Source organism: Anoplolepis gracilipes, chromosome 8, assembly GCF_047496725.1.
Source record: "Anoplolepis gracilipes chromosome 8, ASM4749672v1, whole genome shotgun sequence".
Taxonomy (NCBI): domain Eukaryota; kingdom Metazoa; phylum Arthropoda; class Insecta; order Hymenoptera; family Formicidae; genus Anoplolepis; species Anoplolepis gracilipes.
Genome location: NC_132977.1, coordinates 2,131,516 through 2,157,515, shown reverse-complemented (window position 1 = coordinate 2,157,515; position 26,000 = coordinate 2,131,516). Strand labels below are relative to the sequence as shown.

The window sequence follows — 26,000 nt, the reverse complement described above, 5'->3', positions numbered from 1 at the left end:
CCCCGTTTGCTTTTTTTACATTCTTTTTCTAGCATTTCCGTTCCCCGCGTGCGTGTTTCAAGCGAATCCTTACGTAAATTTCGCCGACAATATCGCCACCGTTTGCGCACAATCGAGACGCCTTGTATCCGTCGAGAGCGAAAGCAAATCGAATCGCTCGCGTTCATCGGTTGTGGATAGCCCATGCGACAAACCCCGAGCAACACGATTCAACGACCACGCTTCGAATCCAATTTCCCACGAACGCGTATTTTCCTGTGAACGATGCGGGAGAACGACTGAGAATGAAAAAGAAAATAAAAACGGGTCGAAAATAAGCTGTTATATATTCGAGAATAGTCGGTTATTTACTTAATCCTTTTTCTTTTTCAAACAATATGATCTTTTTATTTATATGTGTATTTCACGTATCACCCTTGCTGTTATTGTTGCTATTGATACAATCTTGTTGCCAAGTTATACCCTTTGAGCTCAAACAATGAAGTGCGATCAATATTTCTTTTTTACTTTGAAAATTATCGTAAAATCACACAGACATTTCTGTCTTATTTTGCTGTGTGATTTATAATCGCAAAACTCTTATATATTATTATTCTATGTTCTAAACAAAAATTTAATGTTTCATTTATTATGTTGAATTTATATAAACAAGAACGAGTCTCGTTATAAAAACTTGTTTGTTGAGTATCGTCAATTTTTTTGTGGATGTTTGTCTATTGTAGCTTTTTTCTCATTTTGACACAGTCTTTTACAACTTTTCCTAAATTGGGGTTTCAAATGATATTTGCATTTAATTAATATCCTACGCATTTCTCAACCGTATGCTTCTGATACGAAGTTAAGCTAATCGTGCATCGTGCGTTTGCTCAGCCTTAAGACAAGGAGCATGAGACACCGAGGATGCCTTAAGGGGCTAGCCAATCGAGCTTTACGAGCGCAGACTGCGATCGTCATAAACACATGCAACTACTGCTTGTCACGTATTCGATTGTTATAGCTCTCGTTGACGGCTGAAGAAGCCAAACGAGGCATTGAATCTGGATCGAGCTTTATTTGCCTGTCTGGCGCATGGATACGTATGCGTAACGTGTACGTGAAAAAATACACGTCAAAGTGACCAATGTTCCCGGGACAACATTAAGATCGTCTGGTAAGCAAGATAAGTGTCGAGAGATATTGATTGCTCTTTACAGATATGTAGATTACAGTAAGACAATCGCAGATAGAAGTATTGAAAAAAAGTTTATCATTTATAATTTGTAACGCAGATATAAAATTGAAAATATTAATGATGTGTGTGAGAGAGAGGATAAATCTACAAAGTTTGATAAATTCTATACATGAACAAAAAATATCTCCTTTCGATCGAAAAACGAAATTAATATATTATTGTAATTTTCCAAAATAAAACTGAAGACCTAATTAAACAAAAAGTGAAAAATCTGATGAAGCACTTTTTCAATACAATAAAAATATAATATTCTGTTGCTCTAAATTAATAATAAATTTAATCATTATATAAAATTAAATTTTTGTCAAAAAATAATATAAATTAATATTTCAATAAAAGTGCTTTTCTCTACAAATTGAGATTCTATCTTAAAATTACGTTTTCGAATGATCGAGAAAAACAAAGTTTTAAATATCTTCGAATTTCAAGCGCATGAAAAATCCATTACTGAAATAAATAAATTTAAAAGTTGACTATTTTGATTTTTTTTTTTTTTTTTTTTTTTTTTTTTTAAATAAACCTAATAACATGTAGAATATGTATGTATACATTATTCTAAACAAATATATCTTTTAAAAAAAAAATTGAAGTTTATGTAATAATATATATGTAAAATCATCTAACTAATATATAAAATTAAAGGCATATCTTTTTATATTTACAAATCGAATAGAGTGCTTCTTTATGCTTCTCTTTCTCTTTTTTTTCATTATTTAGTTATTATCTTGAATTATCTTGAAATCAAAGAAATATATACGATCTCCAGACGAGATCCAGCTGGCTCCGCGTGTTGCCATCTAACAACGCGCGTCCGAAACGCCGGCGGCCGCCGATTCACGTGCACGCGGTCCAGAGGGAGCCGAAACGTTGCTCGTACAACGAGCGTTACACGGCCACCGCCGTCGTTCTGCGCCGCGCGCCGCGTCGTTTTCGGTTGAGATGGAGGGGGCGTCTAGACGCAACGTCACGCGAATACCTAGCCCTCCCCTCGGCACCAGCCGCGGCCCCATGGCCCGCCGCCGTCGGTCCGTACTTCTCCCCCTCGGTGTCCCCTTCCCCTCTCTCTCTGCGCCCGCCGTCTCGCGCGACCGGGTCGTTCGTTCGTTCGCTCGCTCGCTCCCTCGCGTAGACAATCGTGCCGTCACCCTTGCGTTCTCTCTCTCTCTCTCTCTCTCTCTCTGCCATCTCTTTCGGTGTATGTCCCCGCGAAACCCGCGGACTCTTTCCTTCCCCCTTTCTCTTTCTCTCTCCCTTTCCATCTCTCTCCATGCCGGTCCTACGCCGGGTGTTTGGTACCCTCCTTCTCCTCTTTCTCTCTCTCTTTCTCTCTCTCTTTCTCTCTCTCTCCTGTCTCCCGTTTCATCCTCCCCGTCGCCACCCCCAGCGTCAGCCGCCGTCTCGATGCCGCGCTCCGATGACGGTCGCAGTCAGACGCACTGGAAAGGGGAGAAGGAGGCGAGGGTGACTCTGGCTTTTTGGTTAGGAATTGTTACCGGCCGCCCTTGCGTACGTACGAGTTGCGACCGCGAGCGTGCCCGTGTATACCCTATATACACGTGCATCGGCGAGAGAGCACGACGCGATATAGAGGCAGCGGGATAAAACTGTCGAGATTGTACGCTCGTAAACGACGAGGGGCGGCTGCGGCAGCGACCGCGGGGGTTACGAAGGGGGATAGAGAAGCGGTATACTCGAACGGCTCGAACAAAAAGACGGCCGTACCCACCTCGTGGAGAAAGTGTCGTATCGGCCGGCTATCGGACGATTCAACGAGAGAGGACACGTCAAAGTGACCGCGAATTGAATTTGCCTCGGGGCAGAGGGAGAAAGAGGAGAGGACGAGGGGGAGGGGGGGAGAGGGTGTGTGTAACTCTGACTTTACCTCCCTCTCGCGGTATATTTCCCCCTTCCTCGCATCTCCTCTCGTCGCCCTACGACCCGGGCAACTCTTTCTCCTCGCGCGCGACCCTCTATGGCCGGTCCCTTCGGCTCGCTCTCTTTAATCAAAGGCGCGGCCGCAAACGCGCGTGACACTCACGAACGCGCGAATTACTTCATTTGTCGCGACGTGGATCCGGATGAGTAATTATCGCGTGACAGCTCTCGATCGAAACGAGACGGACCATTTTGTCGTCGATTTCTTCGCTTTTCTCTGTTTTATTTTTGTCAAAATAAATTTCACCTCGTGGCCCTTTTGCTTTATACTTTCGGTCGTTAGCACCCAACGATTTGCGAATTAATTTACTATAAACAATAATAATCTACGCGAGCACAAAATAATATTCCTGAAGACTCCTGAAAGTCTTCCCCTTTTAGCTTTTATACCACATTGTCGTGGATGTATATACATATATCGCGAAAGTATTGTATTTTTATTATCAGCAACTGTCAGCCAGTTTTCTCGAGCAAATTTTATTACAAGTATCATTACGATACGGAGCGAAGATGATATCGAATTTTGCTAGTAATAGAAATTCCTGATTCGTTGTGTTAACACTCGCTCGCGAATCCGACGCGAGAGAAGGCGAGTAATATATCTTGTACATATCTTGTTTGCGCGCTTCATCGCGTATTCCGCCGCGCTGATTCGCGCGTCAGCGCTGTGTTACGATCGACCCTCTTTCGGCAGTCGTGCATTTTCTGGGTTATTTCGCGTTTGAGGACCGTATATAATCTAGATACGAGCTCTAAATGCGGCAAACCTCCTATTTAGACTCTCGAGTTGACTCACGCGCGACTATTTTTGGACGCAGAGATGCGTGTTTTCGTTCGAACGCGCATACCAGGGTGCATGCGTGCGTGCGTGCGTGCGTGCGTGCGTGCGTGCGTGCGTGCGTACGCGCGGGCGACCGCGTGTACATACATCGGCGCATTACATCATACAGTTAAACACGCATGAAAGGATTTTGGAGATGTGAAAAATCGTAAACATCCGGCGATCATGTACCAAAACATTCGGAACATGTATATTGTTTCGGCGACTAAATGGTCCAAAAATTTACAATAATAGCTTTCGTTAAAAATAATTAGCTCTATTACTCATACGAAAATATATTTCAAGATATGTGAAATCAATAAAAGCAAGTCCTGGAATAAAAATTTCATATGTATATTAAGCTGGAATTTTATTAAAATCGCATCTTTAATTTTATCAAAGAATCCATAAAAAAAGCATTGCAGTGAAAAAATTTCAACACACATTTTCCTATATTCTTAGTTAATATTATATATATTATATATTATTCGCATTATATATATATATATATATATATTATATATTACTCATGACGGATATAATATTACACGTATTATTCTTTATATATTTTATAGATGCTGAAATGTGTAAGTGGAATTATTCGATATAGTGAAAAAATGGAAAATAAATGCCGAACGTTCTCAATCATATAATTTCATATTGATTTTATTGTTAGATTTATTAGTATCAAGATGCATCTCTAATCAGCTGACTGATCCAGTTCAGCGGTTATTATACATATAATAATTGCGTGAATATCTATTCATGTAATTTGATTATTATGTAACTCGAAATGATCGACGGTCGAGAACCACAGAGACAGCAATTCCAATGACAGACGTTGTAACCACGCGTTTATATTACAAACACGCAAATAAATTGGACTCGCAGAAGAGATGCACGCGTCCAATTTATTTGCGTGTTTCTCGAACAACTGGCCGAGGGTTGCACTGACAAGAGATATCCCAACATTTTATGCGATTCTATACTATATAAATAATAAAACTTTCTTTCTCGTAAAGTTACTCATAGTAAATATAAAGTTACACATACGATATTATCCACAGAAATATATTTATAAATTAGACAATGTCAAAATTATAAAACATGACTATATACGAAAAAATTAATTTTAAGACAAGTAAAAGCAAACGTAACGAGTTTTGAATGTAAAAAGTAAATTAAAAATATTTGCAAAATTTCAAAATATCCAGCCATGTTTTTATTTAACATCGACGTTGAGTTTTTCGCATCAGCAAAATAAACTTGCAGCATGTTCGTTAAACGCGTAGTTGGCATGCACTTCCTTGGTTGCATTATCGCTCATATATGTGCGTCCCATTTCCATGCTTTTCAACAAGCTTCGTTGGCGTCATCGTCGTCGTTGTTGTCGTCGACGCCGCCGCCGTCGTCGTCGCCGTCGTCGTCATTACGCTCGCCCATTGATCTTCCACGCGAACGAATGCAACAAAACGAACGAGGATGATGACGCCACTCGAACCCTCGCGCGGTAAAACGTGCACAGAACTTGGTAATGGAAATAGTAATGCACGGCTATTGCGCGCGCGCACAAGCACGGAAGAAATGGGTTTTTTATCGATCACTAACCTACGACAACCATCTGGCCCCTGCCCTGCCCGGGGCCAGCCTGCTCGGCGACGTTACCATTGGCTACGCACATAACGGCTCACCTCGATATCAAAGTTAATAGCCACTCTGACACATCGTGCGTACGTATGTACACACGAGGAGACAAAGGCTGCGTATTCTCGGCGCATATTTAGCGCTAAATAGCGCCCCCGTCTGCCTCCGTCCGTTTCTCGTCTCGTGTTGACATTCGACGCGTTCGTGGTATTAGTCATACTCAAAGCACGAGCAACATGGAAACCAAACGCTAAGTGTAAATGAAACTTTGGTTAAAGACGTTTATTTTTCCTGCGTTATAAATATGCCATCGTTATTTGCAACCCGTGCTGTTATTAGCCATCTCTTCGCTTCGTGATGTTAAATAGAAGGGAAAATACAAATGCGAATCTCTCAAAGAATGTCCTTTTATCGTGCATTGGAAGAGCACGATTTAAAGCAATCTTTAAAGCGACTTTAAATTATGTAAATCATATTAATTCTCGTCGAGTTTATTAATGCTACACCAGATATTATGTAACTAACGCTGGTCGAGCATCACTGACCTTGACGCAGACGAAAATCTTTCCTTGCCCGTTGCATCGCGATAACGCCCCGGTTACGGTTGAGACCTACCCCAATCAAACGCGGGACCAACTAAACGAACTGCGCTCCCTGCTAGGGCACAGGCATGGTAATCGTCTTGAGTCACGCGACGAGAAGAAGAAAACGAGTTTGAAAAGCGCAAGAGAGCCTGTCGCGTGCGTTCAACCATTCACTTGATAGCGACTTGGCGAACATTAGCGATGATGCCATCGAAATTTTTGCGAAGCAAGAAAAGCTCTCACAGCACAAGGTTAACTTGCAGTATTATTGAACTAATATTATTTAATTGCATTCATTCATTAAAGTTATAAAAAAGTCTCATTATTCTTGAAATATATATATATATATATATATATATATATATATATATATATATATATATATATATTAGTAAATTTATTAATGTATTCCATTTTTTTAATAAATGTGTTATGAGTTATTTGATATAAAAAATTAGAGTATTGAATTACATATATATTTTGAATAAATAAATAAAAAATTTGATTTTCTTCCAGTTAAAATAAAATTCAATGTGTGACTTTATTTTAAGAGATTATATATTTAACTTGAGAGTTTATTAAAATGAAATTTAAAAAAAGTTTGTTTTTTGTAAGTTTCTTTAATGGAATATTTTAATTGTCCAAAACAACAATTATAAAATGGCTATAAGCAATTGCAAAATACTAGAATCTAATTCATCTGAATCGTAAACATCGAGATACCGTTCGAACGAGATCATCCCCTTTTCCGCTCACCTGATTCGTCTCTCTAACGAGATTAGAGCTCCTTTAATACGCGAGACCATTAAATCACTTCGATCCTATCGAATCGGGCGGCTTGGTCACTGTTTCCATGTGTTTCATGGGACTTGCAAACGATCCCTCTAAAAGCCTTGCCAACCGAAACAAATCAACATATTATATCCAATAGACGTTTCTTAAACGAATAAATTCATGTAATAGAGGAAAATCTTTTTTTTTTGGCGACCGAATTTAATTAATATTTTTAATAAATTTATTAATCATAAAGATGAACAAAATTGTGCGAATAAAATTTTAAACGGATAAAATTTTAAACGCGAATAAAATTTTAAACACAATAAAAAAACACGGTTACTTTTTAGCCAATTCATATTTTCTCTGTTCTGTTTGTATATATTAAATTAAAATATTTTAAAAATTGTAATCTTTTTATAACTTAAAGTAAAGAAAAATTATTAAATACATATTCGAATTGTGTACGTGAATAATTAAATAATTTCATGATATGGAATAAAAAATATTTTGAAATTTTGCTATCAAAATCAAAATGTTAAACAAATAGAAGTTTGTTAGCCAATATATAAATATATATATATATATATATATATATATTTATTCAAATATACAAATATTTGATTCTAACAAATTTATCATTTGCCTCACAAATATACGTAAAATATATGTAAATTTATATATGTGACTCATTTTACATAAGTATCTGTCTGTTAAGTTTCATTCCCAATAAGTACTAGATATAATTTGTCGATTGCTCTATACAGTGCTCTGGAGAAGCACGGGCACACTTAGGGCAAATGCGGAGAAAAACATGCTCCTCCGCGATTCAATGACGGCGGCGGCGGCGGTGGCGTTTCCATCCCATCGATGGGTTTGGTTTACGGATATAGTTCGCGCGAGCCGTTCGACGCGGTGCATCTGGCCGCCTGATATATAATATAACATGGGAACTATAGTCGCCGGCTAGACTGCACCCCCGCACCCCTGCATCCGACTGAGAAGAAAAGGTCGGCGTAGAGAGAAAGAGAAAGAGAAAGAGAGACAGAGAGAGAGAGAGAGAGAGAGAGAGAGAGAGAGAGAGAGAAAGAGAGAGAGAGAGAGAGAGAGATTGTGGATACCAGAGGGGGAACGGCGACGGGTTAGGCAAAGTGGGTGGGCGGGTGGTTGATCGGGTTGGTTGGCTGGGTTTCAGGCGGGCCCCACGAGGAAGAGCGAACAAAACGTGGATGCGAACGTGCCCGACAGAGAAAACGGAAGACAGGAAAGGGGCAAGGGAGGGAACAGGGTGACCGAATGAGAGGGAAAGAGAAAGAGAGAGGGACAGAGTGATAGGGCGCAGCGGGGGCGAGAGCTCAGCCGGTTCGAGGTAGGGGGTGCTGGCTAGACACCGCTCAGACGGTCCAGGGGGTCGCAGGGAATAATTTCTACAGTGGCGTCGACGCACACCGGGACACATTCGACTGCATTTCGATGGAAATTGGCGTAAGCGTGTGCAACGACGCCGACGCGACCTCCCGGAATCGTCGTCGTCTCGCACCTGCACCGACCTTTGTCGAGGGACGCACGTGTCTCGATTAGATATGCAAGGCGCAACCGGCAATGCACGACCGGTGTGCATCGATGGCTTGTCCAGGTGCCATGTACTGTAGATACTTGATATTTAGTGTTCGAACAATAGTTTCAATACGAATTGGAACGGATATCGTGTTAAAATCGTGCGTGATCAAAAATAGTTCTATTAATTAATATTTTTTAAAATTGCATTTTTTAATATTTACTCAAAATTATCGAAATTAATACATTTAATATATTATTTAAATATAATAAATTATATGATAGTACATATAATGAGTTTGTAATAAAAAAAAAGATATTCATATAATTTAACAGATCTGTTCCAATAATTTTTTAATAATAATAATACTGAAGTGTAATATAATAAGCATTTTCTTAGACTAGCGCTTGCCTCTTTATATTAATAATAATATTAGATTTGTTTTGATGCATTCGAAATCTACAGCATGCTACGCCAATGCATTGGAATAAACCAGAGATACGGCGAACTGTTTTTTATCAAGTGACGATAGAGAGTTCGCACTTGGAGTTGGATCGGTCCAGGTTGAGACAGAGGTCCTCTAGATGAGAAGACATTTGTCATTCCTCCATAGTTTTCTCGTAAGAATATCGCGCGGCCATTCATGTTTTCCTATCTGCAATGTTCTTGCATTTAAAATGCATTCCAATTGTCTTAATGTTGATATTATATATTGATATATTAATTTTCTAACAATGAGTTATATAGAAATATAATAAATATCATGAATTCAGCAAACGAAATATTTTTAATTTTCTTTTGGAATAAAAATATTTTTTTTAATTAAAAAAACGTTAAATATTTAAAATTCATATGGAGTTGATTTTTAAGGTCTTATTTATAACTTTATATTTATATATTAAAAAAAAAGAATGTGTATGTGTGTGTGAAATTTTGATAAAATTCAAAAATTAATCATTTTACAATAAATATTGTTATACCTAACAGTTATTTTTAACGAAGACTTTGTATCAAATGTACATGTTTCAGATTCATTAAAGATTACAAAGTCTTCGTTAAAATAATTGTTAGGTATAACAATGTTTATTGTGAAATAAATAATAATTTTTTCATTTTATCAAAATTTCACATACACATACACATTCTTTTTTCTAATGCATAAATATAAAGCTATAAATAAGATCTTAAAAATTAACTACATATGAATTTTAAATATTTAGTGTTTGTTTAATTGAAAAAAATAATTTTTATTACAAAAGAAAATTAAAAATATTTCGTTTGCTGAATTCATGGTATTTATTATATCTCTTCAAACGTATATATTTCAGATTCATTAAAGGAAATATCTTAGGAATAGATTTGCAATTAAACAAATAGATACAACTTGCAACGTCGTGTTATAATCGGTTAAAAATTAATTCGCGTGGCCAAATTAATGCGTGTAAGAATTTATGTGTTGAGAATTAATGTTTAATAACATGTAAAAATTATACCATGAGAGTTCGATTGCTATCATCACTTCGTTCGTTATAAAATTAAAAAAGGAAATGCTATTAAGGTCGCACGTGTACGAGATAAAAAAAAAGATTTCCTGACGTAGCAAAAGTGTTACTCATTCTCTTTGATGTATAACTCGACTTTGTTCTGCGTCGTTCACACGCACAATTTAAAGAACACAAGGTTATCGAGGCGACGGAATTCTCGCTACGTATATTCCCAATATTCGTATGTGTGAATTCGTCGTGCATTTTTATCCCACTGATTCTTTACTCCACCTACTCGCATGTGGATGTCACGGACATGTATTAAAACTGAGAATTAAAATTGCAATTCCATCGGTAATTATGACAATGACCGTAATTACTCCTCCGTAACACAGGGTTACTGTAATTTTTATAATTACTCGCGTAATGCAGTAATTATTCGTGATAATTGTGGTAATATTAAGTATTCGAAATTAAGAACAACCGTTTGTAATCAATGTCTCAATTTCTGATTTATAATGCAATTATCCCGATGGATATTTTATTAACTTAGATTTTCTTATTGATTTAATGTTGATTTCTTTTTGAAAAAATTGATAATTTATAATTTATATCTTTCAAATAATTAAGAATGAAATATGCAAGACTGATTGTAAACTAAAATAAAAGATAAAATCATATTCTTAAATTTTATATATAATTTAGTATAAATATTATTTACATTATATTAAATATGATGTTAAAGATATTATATATGATGAAAAGATATAACAAATGATTTGCAATTATTTTGTTAATATTTTTTACACTTATACAATTGTCCAAAAAAATCATAATAAAAAAATACACTGTATTCCAAACATTCTTGGAACATATACATGTATGCACGAGCGAGAATCACGAAAACGAGCGGAGTCTTTCGCCGTTGTATCCGTCTCTCGTCGGTGTTCTCGTGGAAACGTAATCGTCGGTCTCCCGGAAGCGTGAACACGAGGCGACGGCGAACGGTCCGAAGCAGGATACGGCGGGGAGACAGGTGGCTGACCGACGTCCGCAAGTGGACAGGAAGGAGGACATCGCGAGACCCTGATGCCTCGGAGGGATAGCCGGAGGGAGGATAGGCGGCAAAGGAAGACAGATAGTCGGCGAGGCGACAGGAGAGTTACGGTTTCGCGGTCGTTCCGTGCGTGCGACGTAATTTCCCGCAGCGTCGCCGTTCTTCCATCCGTCCGTTCGCGGCGACGCGACGCGACGCGATGCGACGCGACGTGCCGCGCCGCGGCAATCTACGCACCGCGTTACACCGACCGCACGCACGTATGTACATGCCGTGCACATGCCGTTTACGCCATTGTTCCGGCCCTCACTCTTTCACCCTCCTCTCCACCATCTCGCATACGAAATCGAACATTCTCGCGCTGCCTCCGTCGGGATATAACGCGATCCTTGCTCGGGCGAGACGGCATCTCCAAGTGGCATGCTCTCCGAGGCGTCTAGACGCCTTACATCGCGTATAGCGTGCTCGTCTCGTCGCGTCTTCTCCCCGTGGAGCCTGCCGGTATCGGGATTCCCCTTGTTACGTCTCGACGATAATTCGCGTTTGGGGGGAAAGGGGTGAAAAGTCACCCTCGGTGACTTTCGAGCGGACGCGCGATCGAAATTCGGCATGTTCGAGAAAAATACGCGCAAATTATTCAGTTATTCTATCCATCGGTTTTATTAAAATCTCATTTAAAATGTACGGACATATCCTTTAAATTATTACTGTAAATATCATAGATGTGATTTTTTATCTTTTCAATGTAATGTTAAAAATAGATACTTTCCATTATTAATTCAAAGCGTTAATTTTTATATATAGTCCTTACGATTTTACACTCTACAATACGTGAATTATAAACGAGCGCTTTTCTTCGAGACGGTCGCATCGATCCATTTTCGAGAATGAGACACCTTGACGGCGACCTTGCAGTCTCGACAATGAATATATATATATGGATAATGCGATTGCATCTATGAAAGGGAAACAGTATATAATATTGGTGTTAATTTAATTTATTAATTTAATTTGCTATTATTTTTCAATATCAGAGGAGCATCAGTAGCCTCGACTGAAGAAAAAAAAATTAAGTGTAGATGATTTAATTAAAAAATTTTTTAAATTGTGAGAATAATTTTGGTTTTTTTTTTATATTAACTAAGGACTAATTTTTTGTAGATAATTGAATTAATTCTTAATTTATAATTTACAAAATATAATGTGCAAAATAAAATTTCTTATATAATTATATGTTATATTTCAACTAATTGTAAGTAAATATTTTTCGGAAATAACTTCTCTTACAGTATATTTTAGTATCTTCGTGACTATCAAGTCACTCTAAATAGAATCTCTTAACGTTTCGCTGTCAATTTCATTTTAAGAGAGATACGTGGAATTCATAACATTATTCCGAGAATTAAACATTTATACCTAATTTAATGGAGCGCTTTCTCAATGGCACGAGCAACGGCAGATTAAAGCATTAATTGAAGATCAAGAAGACTGCAAGTAATCAGATAATAAGATGAACCGCGATGAAACGAAGCGAGAGTGAAAAATAAAAAAAAAAAAAAAAAAAAGAGAGAAAGAGAGTTTCGCGCGAGACTGTGTGTTGTATGCGAGGATGCGAGGACGAAGCAACGATGAAACAAGGGACAAAAACGTCAACGGTTATAACTGTTGTGGCTGCGACTGCGGCGAGGATGTCTGACGTCTGGCGCGGGTGAAATGCACTAAGGGCAGGGTGGCGAAGGGAGGGGGGAGAAGGGAGAAGAGGGACGACTGGGGGATGGGTTACCATACGGGGAGAAGGGACGCCATATGGGGTGGCGGACGTGATACTCGGCGCACAGGACGATTCCGCAGGATGGTTCCGAGGATTTTAGCTTTTATTCGAGTCGTTTCGTCTTCCTTTCGACGATGGATCCCACGTCTCGCATCTGCAGCAGACAGCCCTGCAGTTTCCCTGCCGCGCTTTGATCCGCCTTTTTTCGGAATTTCACCACGTACACGTGGCCCCCTGCTCCGATAGAATAGAATTAAAGTGCAATTTAAGCACTTTCCGCCTAGATCGAAAGTCGACAGCGAAATAATCGTTTTACGTTTCTGTTTCTCGAAATTACAAGATAATAGACCCATTTACTTCAATTACTTTTTGCGCTTTACTAATATCGATTTCGTTTGATCGAGACTCGTTACAAGGAAGAAATTAGAATTGTAAATATCTGAAATTAATTCAATGAATAAGATTTCAAATTTCTTTTTTGACATAATTCTACACGGCAGTATATTTATATTACATTTGAGAAATGATGATTTTTGAGTATAAGAATTTTTAGAATTATTTTTTAGAATTAATTAAATAATATGTGTAAATAGCATATTTTCAAATTATAATTACTATTTTCAAAAATTTTATTTTGTATAGATGAAATTGATTTCGATAAAATTTACTATTTGCGTAATAATTAATTTGATCCGAACATTACACGATACTATATATACGAGCACCTTTTGTATGTAATTCCGGAGATGTGACAGGTTTACAACAGCGTCGATGTCGTAATGTAAGTAAAGTCTAGCGCTTGAGCAATACGCTGGGCAAATGCCGAGACTTTTTTCTGCCACATCATCTTTTCTATCAATATATTTCTGTGTTTATTATCTATTACACGATAAGTAAAGGTCATACAGCACATCTTTGAGTCTACTTCTATTAGACGTATAGATGCATACACGTACGCATATGCGCGATAAAAAACAGCTGATATTCCGTCGTGAGAAAGTAAACTTCCGTTATTTTCTACTATTTTAAGATCTCACGCGATCTCTCATGGATTTTTACAGACAGCAGCCTGACGTCATACGCGAAGGCGGTGAGCGATAAAAGTCACGTATGATAAAGATGATGTTTTCTTCGACTTACGAAATACGCACGCGCCGCGAACAGTGTTAATTATTTCCACATATCGCCTGATTTTGTTATGTCTAATTTGTCTTATCAGTAAATGCGCACATCCATAATATATGTACATAAACCGTTAAATTATCTTTTTTGGCAACTCTCCACTTTTTTTATGAGTAATTTCTTCGATTCATTTAGGCCCAATTGCATCAACATTATTTTGTCTTTATTCATTTAGAAAGAAAGATAAAGATAGACACATGTTTAAGTCTCACTTAAATCCAAAATAATGTTGGTGCAATCGGGCCTTAGATAAATAAAGATTTAGATCAAAATATTTATTAATATTATATATATATATATATATATATATATATATATATATATATATATATATTCATCATAATAATACGAATACGTTACATATTTATTCTATATCTTGTTTGAAGAAATATATTTTATTTTATATATATAAATGTATAAATATATATGTATATATCTGTTTTTTATATTTTATAAATTAACAATATTTTTTTAGAAATTTCGTGAGTTTTACTTGCATGTATACTATTTTATTTTTAATATAATTATTCAGTAATATATCGTAATGTTTCATATATAGTAATCGAAAGAAAAATCTTCGACATTCCCGATGCATCTAGAGGTTTTTCAAAGACTTTACGTAATTTTTACAGACGGGGGTCGTCTCTCGCGGAGCGAAAAGTCAACCGTGATAAAATCTGCTTTCCCTTAAACTAAAGAGGACTGTAAAGGGAAGTAAACGAGGGGTGGCGTTGACTTCTTGTTTCACAGCCGGGGTACGGAAATAGTGAGTCATTTCGGCGTGGCGCGACGCCGAGAAAACTATCTGTTGGAGGATTACCGTTTTCGCGTAATTCGCAAAGAGAAGAAGGGAATATATGCACGACACTCAGGGGGTTCGTGACCTCGCGAGCGGGACGGGACAGCGAAGGGAGTACGTAGTAAAAAGTTGCTCGCGCGTGCGAGCGAGATTGGGTCGCGCGGTCGCGACGACGACGGTGCAGACATCGCGTTGATTGTCGCGGCCGTTTGTTAAAGCGAGGAGAGAAAAAAGGAGAGGATCGCGACGCGAAAAGGCAAGGGGGAAGGGGGGGGGGCAGAGGGACGCTTATGGGAGTTATGATTATTGCCGCACGGCCGCGGCTTTACAATCCGCCGCGTTACCCCGAGATGCGATTACATGCACCTTCCCTCCCCTCCGCCACCCCCCTCCCCCGGGACATCCTAGAATCGCTTTCTCGGTGTTTCGTTATAGAAATAATCAAAGGGGTCTATCGTTACGAGCGGGACACGTCGCGCCGGTCTCATGATTTATTAACGGAGCTGGATGACATGGCGGTGAAATTACTGTGGCCAACGATTCGAATCGCCCCCCTACGATCGCTCGACGAAAAGCCAGGAATGAAGAATGAATCGCGTCGCGGTGGCATTAAGCTGCCGGAAACAAGATGTTCCCCTGTCCCTATCTACCAACGAGAACACGCGAGTCCGGGTCAGTTGATTAACGATCCGTATCCGCTTTGAATCTTTATTCGTCCTGGCGTAAACGAGCGCCAAGACTGCACGGCGGAACGTGATGATTGGCGGTCGGCGGTGCTACTATGAAATATTTGCTCTGGAGAAGGCTGGAGAAGCCAGGAGAAGCCAGGAGAAGGCAGGAGATCGATAATTACTCCGAGAGTTATGATTCAGGGTGAGGATTGAAAGTTACGAGTAATTGATTTAATCGCGGAGCTATCGTAACAATGAAATTTGTCGTAACGTATAATAATTTCAATAATGATCCACGTGTTTCAAAATATTATTTTATTTCAAAAGTATATATAACTTGAAAGAGAAAAGAATAATTATATCTCTGCCGTAAAAATGTTTTTCAAACATTTTACTATTATTTTGATATCTTTGGGATATTATTAAAATCTCAATGTAGAATTTTATTTGCGTCATATTATGTAACTTTTTTCCTGATTGATATTTATATTCAGGATATATGATGAATATCTCTGAATAAGTAATATAAGGCTAATATAGTATATATCCGCGTTGTACACAAAATTTTAAAACATTCTGCTCATCTATCTCAATACTATTCCTCTATACCGTCGCGACGAATTAACCTGCGAATATTTTGTGTTTTGAGTGATTTACAAAAAGTATAATGAATATAGCGGTCAGGGATAGAATCGCAAAGAGTATTTGGTCTCATCGGATGATACAATATTTCTCGGTTGCGCATCGCGACTCCGTCGACCGCGAATGACATTAGCCTTTTTCTCTCTCTCTCTCTCTCTCTCTCTTTACAGTGGTATCGATAAATACTGACTTTGCGAGAAGTAGAGCGGCTCTCGGTTTTCGCAGTAGTATTTCGAACTGCTTAATGGCGCTGCTAACTACCGTATTATTTAACGTAGATTTATGCATCGGAGTCGGCCGATTAAAACGCCACCGCGGTTAGCGAAGGACGATGGCTGCCGTTGGCGCGCTCAAGAGAGGTAGAAGAGGATACAGACGTTGGTCGCTGCCGTATCTCGTGCTCTTAATCTCTCGTTATAGCTCGCTCTGATAAACAGCCACAACCCGCCGGCACGGCGGAACGGAGGATCACTGCCGGTGAAAAATACGGAAAACGATTACGCGACGTTACTACCTTCGGCGACGTTGCGAGTCCTGCCGCGTGATCTGACTTAATGCGTCCGACTTGTCTTCCATTTCGCTGACAGTTACGCCACGATCGAAGCACTTCGATGTGCTTGCACGCGCGTCGTAAACATCTGGTTCTTGATACGAAAAAAAAAAAAAAAAAAAAAAAAAGATACATCGTACGAGAAATTTTATGTGACATAAAACCGCGCGCGATCGCGTCTAATGTGACGTCGGTATCACATTACAATGTTGCATCGAGAGTTCAGTATCGTTGTCATCGACACGGCTATTGTGTCTACAATAATCTTGTATGACACTTGATGAAGGGATGATCATGTCCATTTTCGAAGAAGAAAAATATTTTTGTATTGCGCAATATAATACTATATCATCTCTGCATCTCCTTTCCAATAATACTAAATTTATGTTTTTGTTATATGAAACTTGATAATAACTTTTATATTTTTAATTAGTATCTCAATTTGAGTTCTAATTCTCTCTGTTTGATAAATTATATTATTATGTCGTCAGATACTAAGGATAAATAAAAATATCGGATTATATTGTTTTTAACAACGAAAAAAGTATATTTTAAAAATAATCTTTTCGATAATACAACAATCCGAATATCTCACGAGGCAAGGATTGCGAGTGACGTCTAAGAATTCTATTTCCTCGAGATTGCAGCCGTTGCTGCAGTCAGTGCAAGAGCGTGCAGCATTCGCGTTCAAAGGTCGAGTGTTTTCCAGGACGCGACGAAGACTAGAGAGATCCCTGGCACGCGGAGAAACGGAATAATTCTATGCGCTCGTGGTGCATACACGAATAGTTGTTGGCGGGGGTGTCGAGAGAAAAATAAAAAGAACGAGAGAGATAGATGAAGCGAGAATGGAGAGACGGCGATGGTCGGGCGAGGGTCTCGTGCATCATCCACGTCACGATCACTGCCAATGGCATCTTGGATATCGGGTGATGCTATTGGGGATTTGCATCTCCTGGCCACGACGAATGCATGAGAGAGGTGAGGAGGTTCTCGTCCATGAGCCGGCTGGCGCGACGAGAACGATGGGAAATCCGGTTGCACCGCATATATAGGCGAGTAAGACGAGGACGCAGTCAGTGCGCATACAGGGTGCTTCCGAATTAAGCCGTAATAACTTCTTTACATTAATTCTACTTTTAATTTTTGCTAATTCAAAATTTAATTACCGAAATAAAATTATTACATTTAATCCTCAATAGGATAGGATCAAGTTTTTTTAAGATTTATTACGACATAAGATACATGTTTATATATTTGGGAAATAAAGTGTAATATAGTTACATAAATAATATTTTAATAAAATTAAAAATGAAACATAAATTAATAATAAAATATAAAAAATAAAATGTTATATGCACATATAAAATAATGTGTAATTATTTTTTTATAGATTCTATAAAATTTTAACAAACCTCTCTTTATAAATAAATTCTTACATAAAAAAAAGGAATCCTATTATACTAAAAAAACCTAAGAAAATTTTTCTTTTCGAGGATTGATTTCGAGGAATGAAAATTATCGATCAAATTTTTGCTATATGGAGAAATGGATTTTAATTTTTTTAAAGAACACGTTTGTTAAGTTTGACATGTTTTTAATTTAGGACCACCTTGTAGATCGTGGCGGGCGCGAGAAAGAGACGCGGATAGATAGCTAGATAGTGGAAACGGGAGAAACGAAGAGAAACGGAACATGGTCGATGTGTCTAGCGCAACCCGGCTGACTGGCTGGCTGGCTGGCTGGCTGGCTGGCTGGTTCGGGTAGTAGCTGGCTGGCTGGTTCGGCTGACTGGATCAACCGGGGACCGTCTAGCTTGCGTCTACCCCGCACCAAGCCAGCCCGGCATTATCTATACGTCTAGACACCCCTGCGCCACCGAGAGAAGACCATAGCGGTTTGGCGCTCCGCTTGTAATTTACAGCGTACCCCGCCGTGTCTCTACACCCACCAACTATCTTACTTCTCTCTCTCTCTCTCTCTCCTTTTCTCTCTCCTTATTCTTTCTTTTTCATCGCTCTCTCCCTCTTTTTACCTCTTTCGTTCTCCTGACGGCGACTAAGATCACGCTTGCACGTCCTCGCGCTTAAGTTTTTCCGCATGCCCTCCCCCCTCCCCCTTCGATCCCGCTCATTCGTTCCCCCTTTCCCGGTCTGACGCTTCTTCATTTTTCTGCCATCCGATACCGGCTCGAGTGACTGGGATCGAAAGTTCACTCGCGTTATCGTAAATCTCGTATCTAAATTGTAAGATCGTTTCTTTTATACTTAATTTAAGCGTTTCATATGAAATGATTTCATATGAAATAATTACTTTCAAAGATAGTATGCTATTGAATTGTTATTGCATAAACTTAGTTATTTCGTCGAAATAATTACGCATTTAATGCTTATTAATAGAATGGGAAATCTGCTAGCAAGATCTGGATATTCAATATTTTTGTCAATCAATTATGTGGCAAATTGCAAATGTTTTTTTATTAATACTGATACGCCGATATATATTTGCACTAAAATAAGGTAAAATGTTTTCTCGTTTGATTTTCTCTCTCTATAATAAAAATCTCATAAGGTAATTATTCTGTACCGCTGTAATAATAAAAACTAAATTCCGAAATAATACAAAATACCCATCTATCTGCAATTAAAAAAATGAGGCAAAGCAATCGTGTTGAAGTTTGGGATATTTTTATGTAGATAATGTAAAGAATTATCAATTTATAAAAATTGTGTGTCAAGTAATATATATATAATTAATACTATAAATATAATTAATTACAAATAACAAATAATAAATAAGTGTGGCCACAAATTCAAGCGTTACTCACGCTCTGTTATACATATAGCAATAATCCTCTGGTTTCTTCTATTATATTATAAATAAAATACATACATATATATATATATATATATATATATATATATATATATATATATATATATATATAATATTAATATTTGTGATATAAATATTTGTGAAATCCGAAAACATGTACGTCATTGGTTTATTGACTATTTGCGCGTTATATCTCAAACAAATAATACATTTTTATGTGCGTTTTTAAATAAATTATCGACATGTATAATAAATGTTGAATTTTTACTACACAGTTAAAAGTATTAAATTACGTCATCAAGCAAAACTATATTTATTACTTAAAATGCGTCATAACCCCACGCGACTCAAAGTTGATCCGTTTTATCGCAATTTTTGATTTATGATCGGAAATTATAAAAATAAAATCGACAACTTTATTTTGATGCTGCGCAATATCACGCGAGTCGAATTAATTATTGACTAAGGAACGATAAATTCGCGAATTAATTATAGTTGTGACGAGTAAAACGTAACATGTATTAAGTATTGTAATTTTCATGATGTTTTCAACACATAAAAGTACGCGTCGCGCGCGATTAAAATCGGAAATACTGTATTCTGGGATAAATGCACGCGTGATCGTAATTAATAATGTTTTTGTGAATAAATACCTTATGGATACCATGAATAAGCAACAAAAAATAAACAAGAGAATAAGAGAAAGCTGGCGAAAATGTCAGACAAAGCAATTATAGGATTAGCAAAATTTTTTATTTTTTAATTATTTGTTACTTGTAAAATTAATTGCTCTTTCAAAACTTTCCAAATATTTATAATAAAATATTATTAATATATAAATATTTTTATAGATACGTGTATGTAAAATATTTTTTTGACTGAATATTATTTAAAACATTTATAATTATTTAGATTTCTTTCTCTTTTCATATAGATTTTTCTTCTTTTATAAAAGCTTAAATTAAAAAAAATTTGTTCGAAACTAATTTAACTTTATTATTTATTTAATAGACAAACAAAAAATTTCATTGTACACAATAATATTTGTTTAAAATGTTAATTATTTTCGACATTTTGTTTTCTAAGTGTATATATAATAATAATTTGGATATATTTATATTTTATTTAAAATTAATTGTGTGCATTACAATTCTATTATAGTTCTACTCGAATCTTGTAAAAAAATTCCCTAATTTTTCAATTATTTTCTTTGAAAATTCCAAGTAAAGAGAATATTTTCAAGATTTTTAAATACAACTTTCTCCAAAATAATTCTTTTTTATTACATTTATAAACGTTTTCTAATGTTCTCCCTCTGTAAATAAAGAGCATCAGATACATACGTTTTCTAATACTTTTCCTTCATGAATAAAAAACATTAGACATATATTTATATATTTATTTATAATATTTTAAATGCATAATTTTTTTGGCTGGTGTATGTGTGAAGCTGCATCTCATTTCATGAAAACTCACCAATTATTAAGAGTTTTGGCTTTATTTTTAATAATTCTAAAGTTCTTCGCAAATTAAATAAATAATTTTGGCAATTAAATAAAAAAATTAGGATAAAGTTTTATGCATAAAAAATATTAAAATATTAATTAAACAAAATTCCCAACTTAAATTCCCAAATTAAATGCTGGTCATATTTCGATAGGTCTATCGATTAATGCGATTTCGTGATTTATTCCGTAATCATTTTTAATTTTCAGACAAAGAGTTCTATACATAAAAATTATTAGAATATTTATCGAACAAATTCGATCGCCCGAAACGCCAAACATATAAGTACTGAAATGAAATACTAGTCATATTTCGATTGTTCTATCAACTTTAAATGAAATCTTGTATTATTTTATTTGTATTGTTCTGCAATCACTTATAATTTCTGAACAGAGTTCTAGGTGCATAGAAATTAAAGTATTTATTAAACAAATTAGATCGAGATGTCAGTATAACGCAAAGTCTCATTTACGTTCAGCGTCTCAATCTAATTTGCATAATTAATATTCTAATCATTTTTACGCATAGAACTTTTTGTAAAACTATTGCAGCACTCTCAAACGTTTAAAATCTGGCAAGAATACTAAAAAATCATTGAAAGATAAAATGAGACACAGCGTGAATTGGTGTGTCTTACAATTATCCCGATTTTTTCCTGGGCCATTCTTTTAATGGCACTGTTTGTTTAATCAATCAAGAATTCCAAAACTATTAAAAATAAAGCCAAAACTCTCAACAATTAATGAGTTTTCATGAAGTGAGACGTTTCATATACACCCAAATAGAAAAATTGCACGAAATACGCTATGCGATAATCGTGACCATTAAATAAATTCCACGAATAACACGTAATAAATCATCTGATTGCTCCCACAAAGCTCGATGCAGGCATGCTCATTTTCGTTAACGCATCTTCAAAAGCATTTACAAAACACCGCGCGACATTTTGCACGACACTCCCGATTTCGATATATATTATATTTATAGATACCTACGTCAGACCGGTACCTTCTCGCTTACGTGTCTTCGTACGAATGATAACAAAATCACTGCGTAGGGTGAGTTGTATACAAAAAGTTCAGTGTATACTTTTTTGCGGATTAACAGAATGTACAATGAAACGATTATCCGTCTTTGAATACGACACTCCCGACATTCGTTCGCGAGAATGTCTCTTTTCGCCCCCGCCTTTCCCGCAATTTGAATCTCCGTTTCCGACGAATTTGCGACCCTTAGACACGAAATGTCAAATTTTCCATGATTTTTTTCCAAGGAATAGACACCCTGAATTCGACATTATACATCGTACTGGTGAGTGCTAAATTTTGTATATGTAATTATTAATAGTCACATGTCTGCAGACTTACTTAATTAACAAATGTAAGAGATCTAAGAATTCTCAATGAAGTAACATATTTAATCTTTTTCTTTCTCCTCTTTCCCCCCTAAATACATAACGCGATAATTTGGAATATATCTTTATATTATTATATATTCTAATGGTCGAAACAATTTTAAATTTTATTTAAAGATTACATAAATGTAGTTTTCTTAAAACTTTATCTATACAAATATAAATTAATAGAAAAATATATCGGATACATCTCTACTATGATAATCTTTATTTAACCTTAAGCGAATAATAAACTGTTCAAAATTTTAGACACACATATAATTTTGTCTGCATAATTATGATACCATTTAGATATCTTTACGACAAATCAACACAATTTGTTTATTAAGATATTATGTATATATAATAATTTTAATATATATAATAGTTTTATAAAAAAAGGTTGTTTTTGGTCTTATTGAAAGCACAAAACTATATAGATAATTCCATTAAGGAGATAAATGTATACGGTGATAAACTTTCGAATTTCTAAAAGTAAGAAGAAAGAGAGAAATAGAATAGTACGATTTTCTCAGGGATATAAATCAAACGAGAGATATAGGCCGCGATGATGAAGAAAGACGAATAGACTGATACCGAGAGGGAAAAGATTAAAATAAATATACATATATTTATTTAAAATATCAACCTTGATTTTGACACGATTATTTATGCCTTCATTAGCATTTTCTTTTTCCTTCTTCTGTTAATAAATGATTCTCTCTTTTTCTTCCTTCTCTATATACGCGATACTCTACTACCACTTAAGCATATCGAGTCTCACAAACTTTATGTAAATAATCGGACTGGCTACATACAATATTATGTCGTTTGATTATTTTTCAGCACTACTTTGATAATCGAAAAAGATTCCCGATGCTCATTCTTATCCTTGCTGACTCTGCAACAGCGATGTTACTGCAATCGCGATAAACGTTACCAGATAGTGAATTTAGGGGATCTTTGCCGAGGTGGAGGCGTCTTCCCATTTTATCATTTTGATTTTGAATGATTCCAGATTTTTCCCAGTGTGTATTTCGAATATGGCGAAATTAAAAAGACATTGCTACAGGTATAAATCATATTAGCTCACGTTGATAAAATTTGAAAATTCAAAACCCTTCATAAAATAGAAGGCATTTTTAGCACGCGACACTTTGCTTATTTCTACATGAGTTTTTTTCACGATTTCATTCGAAAATCTGCTATGCTTATTCCGAAAGATATAGGTTAAGAATTTCAATATTACCGCGCGATAACTATAGCAACAATCCAAGGTATCGAACAAACCGTGTGTACACTTTAGTCGGATTCATTATTGAAGATTGTCGCGTGAAAAAATATCGGAATGTCTGTGGAAAAGAAAGATAAAGAGAGCAAGAAAGTGGCTGAAAAAGTAATTCCTATAAAACGTAGTGATCTTTTCAGAAACGAAGTGGCTGCTGATAATATTCGGTACAATATTTATCTGTCAAAGGAAATATTAAAATAATAATGGTTTTAAGTTGAGTGCATGGAAAACTATTACACACAGCATCTCTAGCGTATGTCTTATTAATGAGATAACTGTTTTGTTAAATTCAGCAAGGAAGCGAACTTCCTCGAAAGCGTATCGCGACGATTATGGCCACAGAAGTACGAGCATTTGACTGGACAATTTTTCAACGAGGTACCTTAAAAAAAAAAAAAAAAAAACCGCCGACCCTCCGAGTGTACGGCAGAAAAAAAAACATGCACGAACATCGCAGACGAATTTCAATGTGTCCGGTGTGTCACTGACCGTAGGTGTTGGCGGAGGAATGCAGAAAAGCGGGACTTCCGGTGAATAGCTTCGAGCGTGACCCGCCGGAAGACGCGATCGAACGTTCACCGATTCCTTTGAAAGCTTCGCCGGCCTTCCCGAGAACGACATCCGCCGAGATCGGTCACCGTTCTTCTCGTGCGGAATACAGCTTGGAATTTGCGGGTCGTTTATTTATCTCGCCAAAATGGACGATCGAGCCCCCCAAGGATGCTGGCGAATTTCGCGTGACGCAGCAAAGATTTATTTTTCTAGGTTGAAGCTTCGATTATTCGAAAACGATATATCAAAGCATATATGTATTATTTCCGATAGAATATAACATGTTTAAAAAAGTGAACGAGTGAAAAGATAAAAGATAATGTGCAATTATTATAATGTGTAATTATTACAATTTTATATCATATTATTTTTTAAAGTATTTTTTAATATATTCTCTGTATTAGAAAAATATATCTTCATAATACAAAGAAAGATTGAGGAATTTTGTATAGAAAAAATTGCTTGGAAAAATAACGTTTGTCAAGACATTTTTCAGTGATTATGAATTAAAATATTGCTTACTAGCTTATTATATTAATGACGCACTGAAAACTATTAATCTTGCGATCATTTTCATCATTATCAAGTGAAAGTATTGAAGAGTGTTGACATTATCGACAGTTTTCAACTCGTAGAAATACATGATACTGTGTGCATATATATATATATATATATATATATATATATATATATATATATATATATATATACATATCTTATATATTGATATTGTATACAAATTACGTATATATAAAATACATCTATGAAGTGTATGTTATGGAATCATTTTAAATAAATAAATAAATAGTAAAATTAATATTACAATATGAAATAAAGATCATATAGGTAATTATTGATAATACTAGACGTACAAATAACGATCAATAACGATTCTTAAAGTAAATCATTTAAATCATTGACGAGCATTCGTAAAGAGAATAATTATTTAATATAAAAATTCAGAACAAATTCAGCAAAAAATATGTCTTAAAAGTAGCCAGAATTATTATAAAAAGTATTACCTACGCAGCTAATTACAGAACGATGACATGTACATACCTGGCGACGAACGTGCATACATTGCACTTTTGCTGCACTTCAGAAAGAAATTAACGTAAAAGATGCAAAAGCGCTTGTAATCCACGTGAATCGTCGACACAGAGCTGTCCAGGTTCATATAGATGTATAACAATGATAACACGGGATGTTTAAACACGAATGTTTCGACGACGTCTGACACTTGCGAGAAACATTTACGATATTTGTTTCTTGCGCACAAAACTCGCGTTCAAACAATAATCCTCGCGAGAAATACGGAACGATTTGAACGAGACTCCGCGATATGTTTACAATGATATAATGGCGACGAAAGATATATCGATATGCAATATTGCGATTCTCGAAATATCGAAACGGTCGAGACAGCCAAATAATAACAGTGACTATTCCCCGTAGAAGTAATAAATTCAGGATCTATATCAGAAAATGAACTCAAAATATGTAGCAAATTATTATACAAAAATATAATCCACAATCAATTACAGAACAAAAATATACATATGAGATGATAATTATGGATACTTGTTTCTCATGGTTTATTTTGAAGAAAAATAAAATATATATGAAAACGATTTCAATCGAGTATACGCCGATAACCGCGACAGAGACCCATATTGTAATATAACGATAACGTAGAATGTTTAATATTGTTTTGACAAACG

General features: G+C 36.2%; 1 protein-coding gene across 4 annotated transcripts; it reads left to right on the top strand.

The window, feature by feature from the left end:
* Positions 1-728: 728 nt before the first annotated feature.
* LOC140668934 (uncharacterized) lies at positions 729-24,646 on the top strand. Of its 4 annotated transcripts, none has more exons than XM_072898284.1 (5): positions 729-1,150; positions 23,283-23,508; positions 23,865-23,891; positions 24,021-24,105; positions 24,222-24,646. In XM_072898284.1, the coding sequence occupies exons 2-5, from the start codon at positions 23,480-23,482 to the stop codon at positions 24,495-24,497; spliced, it is 417 nt and encodes a 138-aa protein (XP_072754385.1). In that variant the 5' UTR covers positions 729-1,150; positions 23,283-23,479; the 3' UTR covers positions 24,498-24,646. The 4 variants fall into 4 exon arrangements, with proteins under 4 accessions (XP_072754385.1, XP_072754383.1, XP_072754386.1 ...); XM_072898282.1 differs by having other exon boundaries at positions 23,660-23,891; XM_072898285.1 differs by lacking the exon at positions 23,865-23,891.
* The last annotated feature ends 1,354 nt before the right edge of the window (positions 24,647-26,000 follow it).

Coding starts and splice junctions, on each gene's coding strand:
- LOC140668934 (XM_072898282.1), top strand. CDS start 23,785: ATGTCTGTGGAAAAGAAAGATAAAGAGAGCAAGAAAGTGGCTGAAAAA. Junction 23,892..24,020: donor GTGGCTGCTGATAATATTCG/GTACAATATTTA, acceptor TGTTAAATTCAG/CAAGGAAGCGAACTTCCTCG. Junction 24,106..24,221: donor CTGGACAATTTTTCAACGAG/GTACCTTAAAAA, acceptor CACTGACCGTAG/GTGTTGGCGGAGGAATGCAG.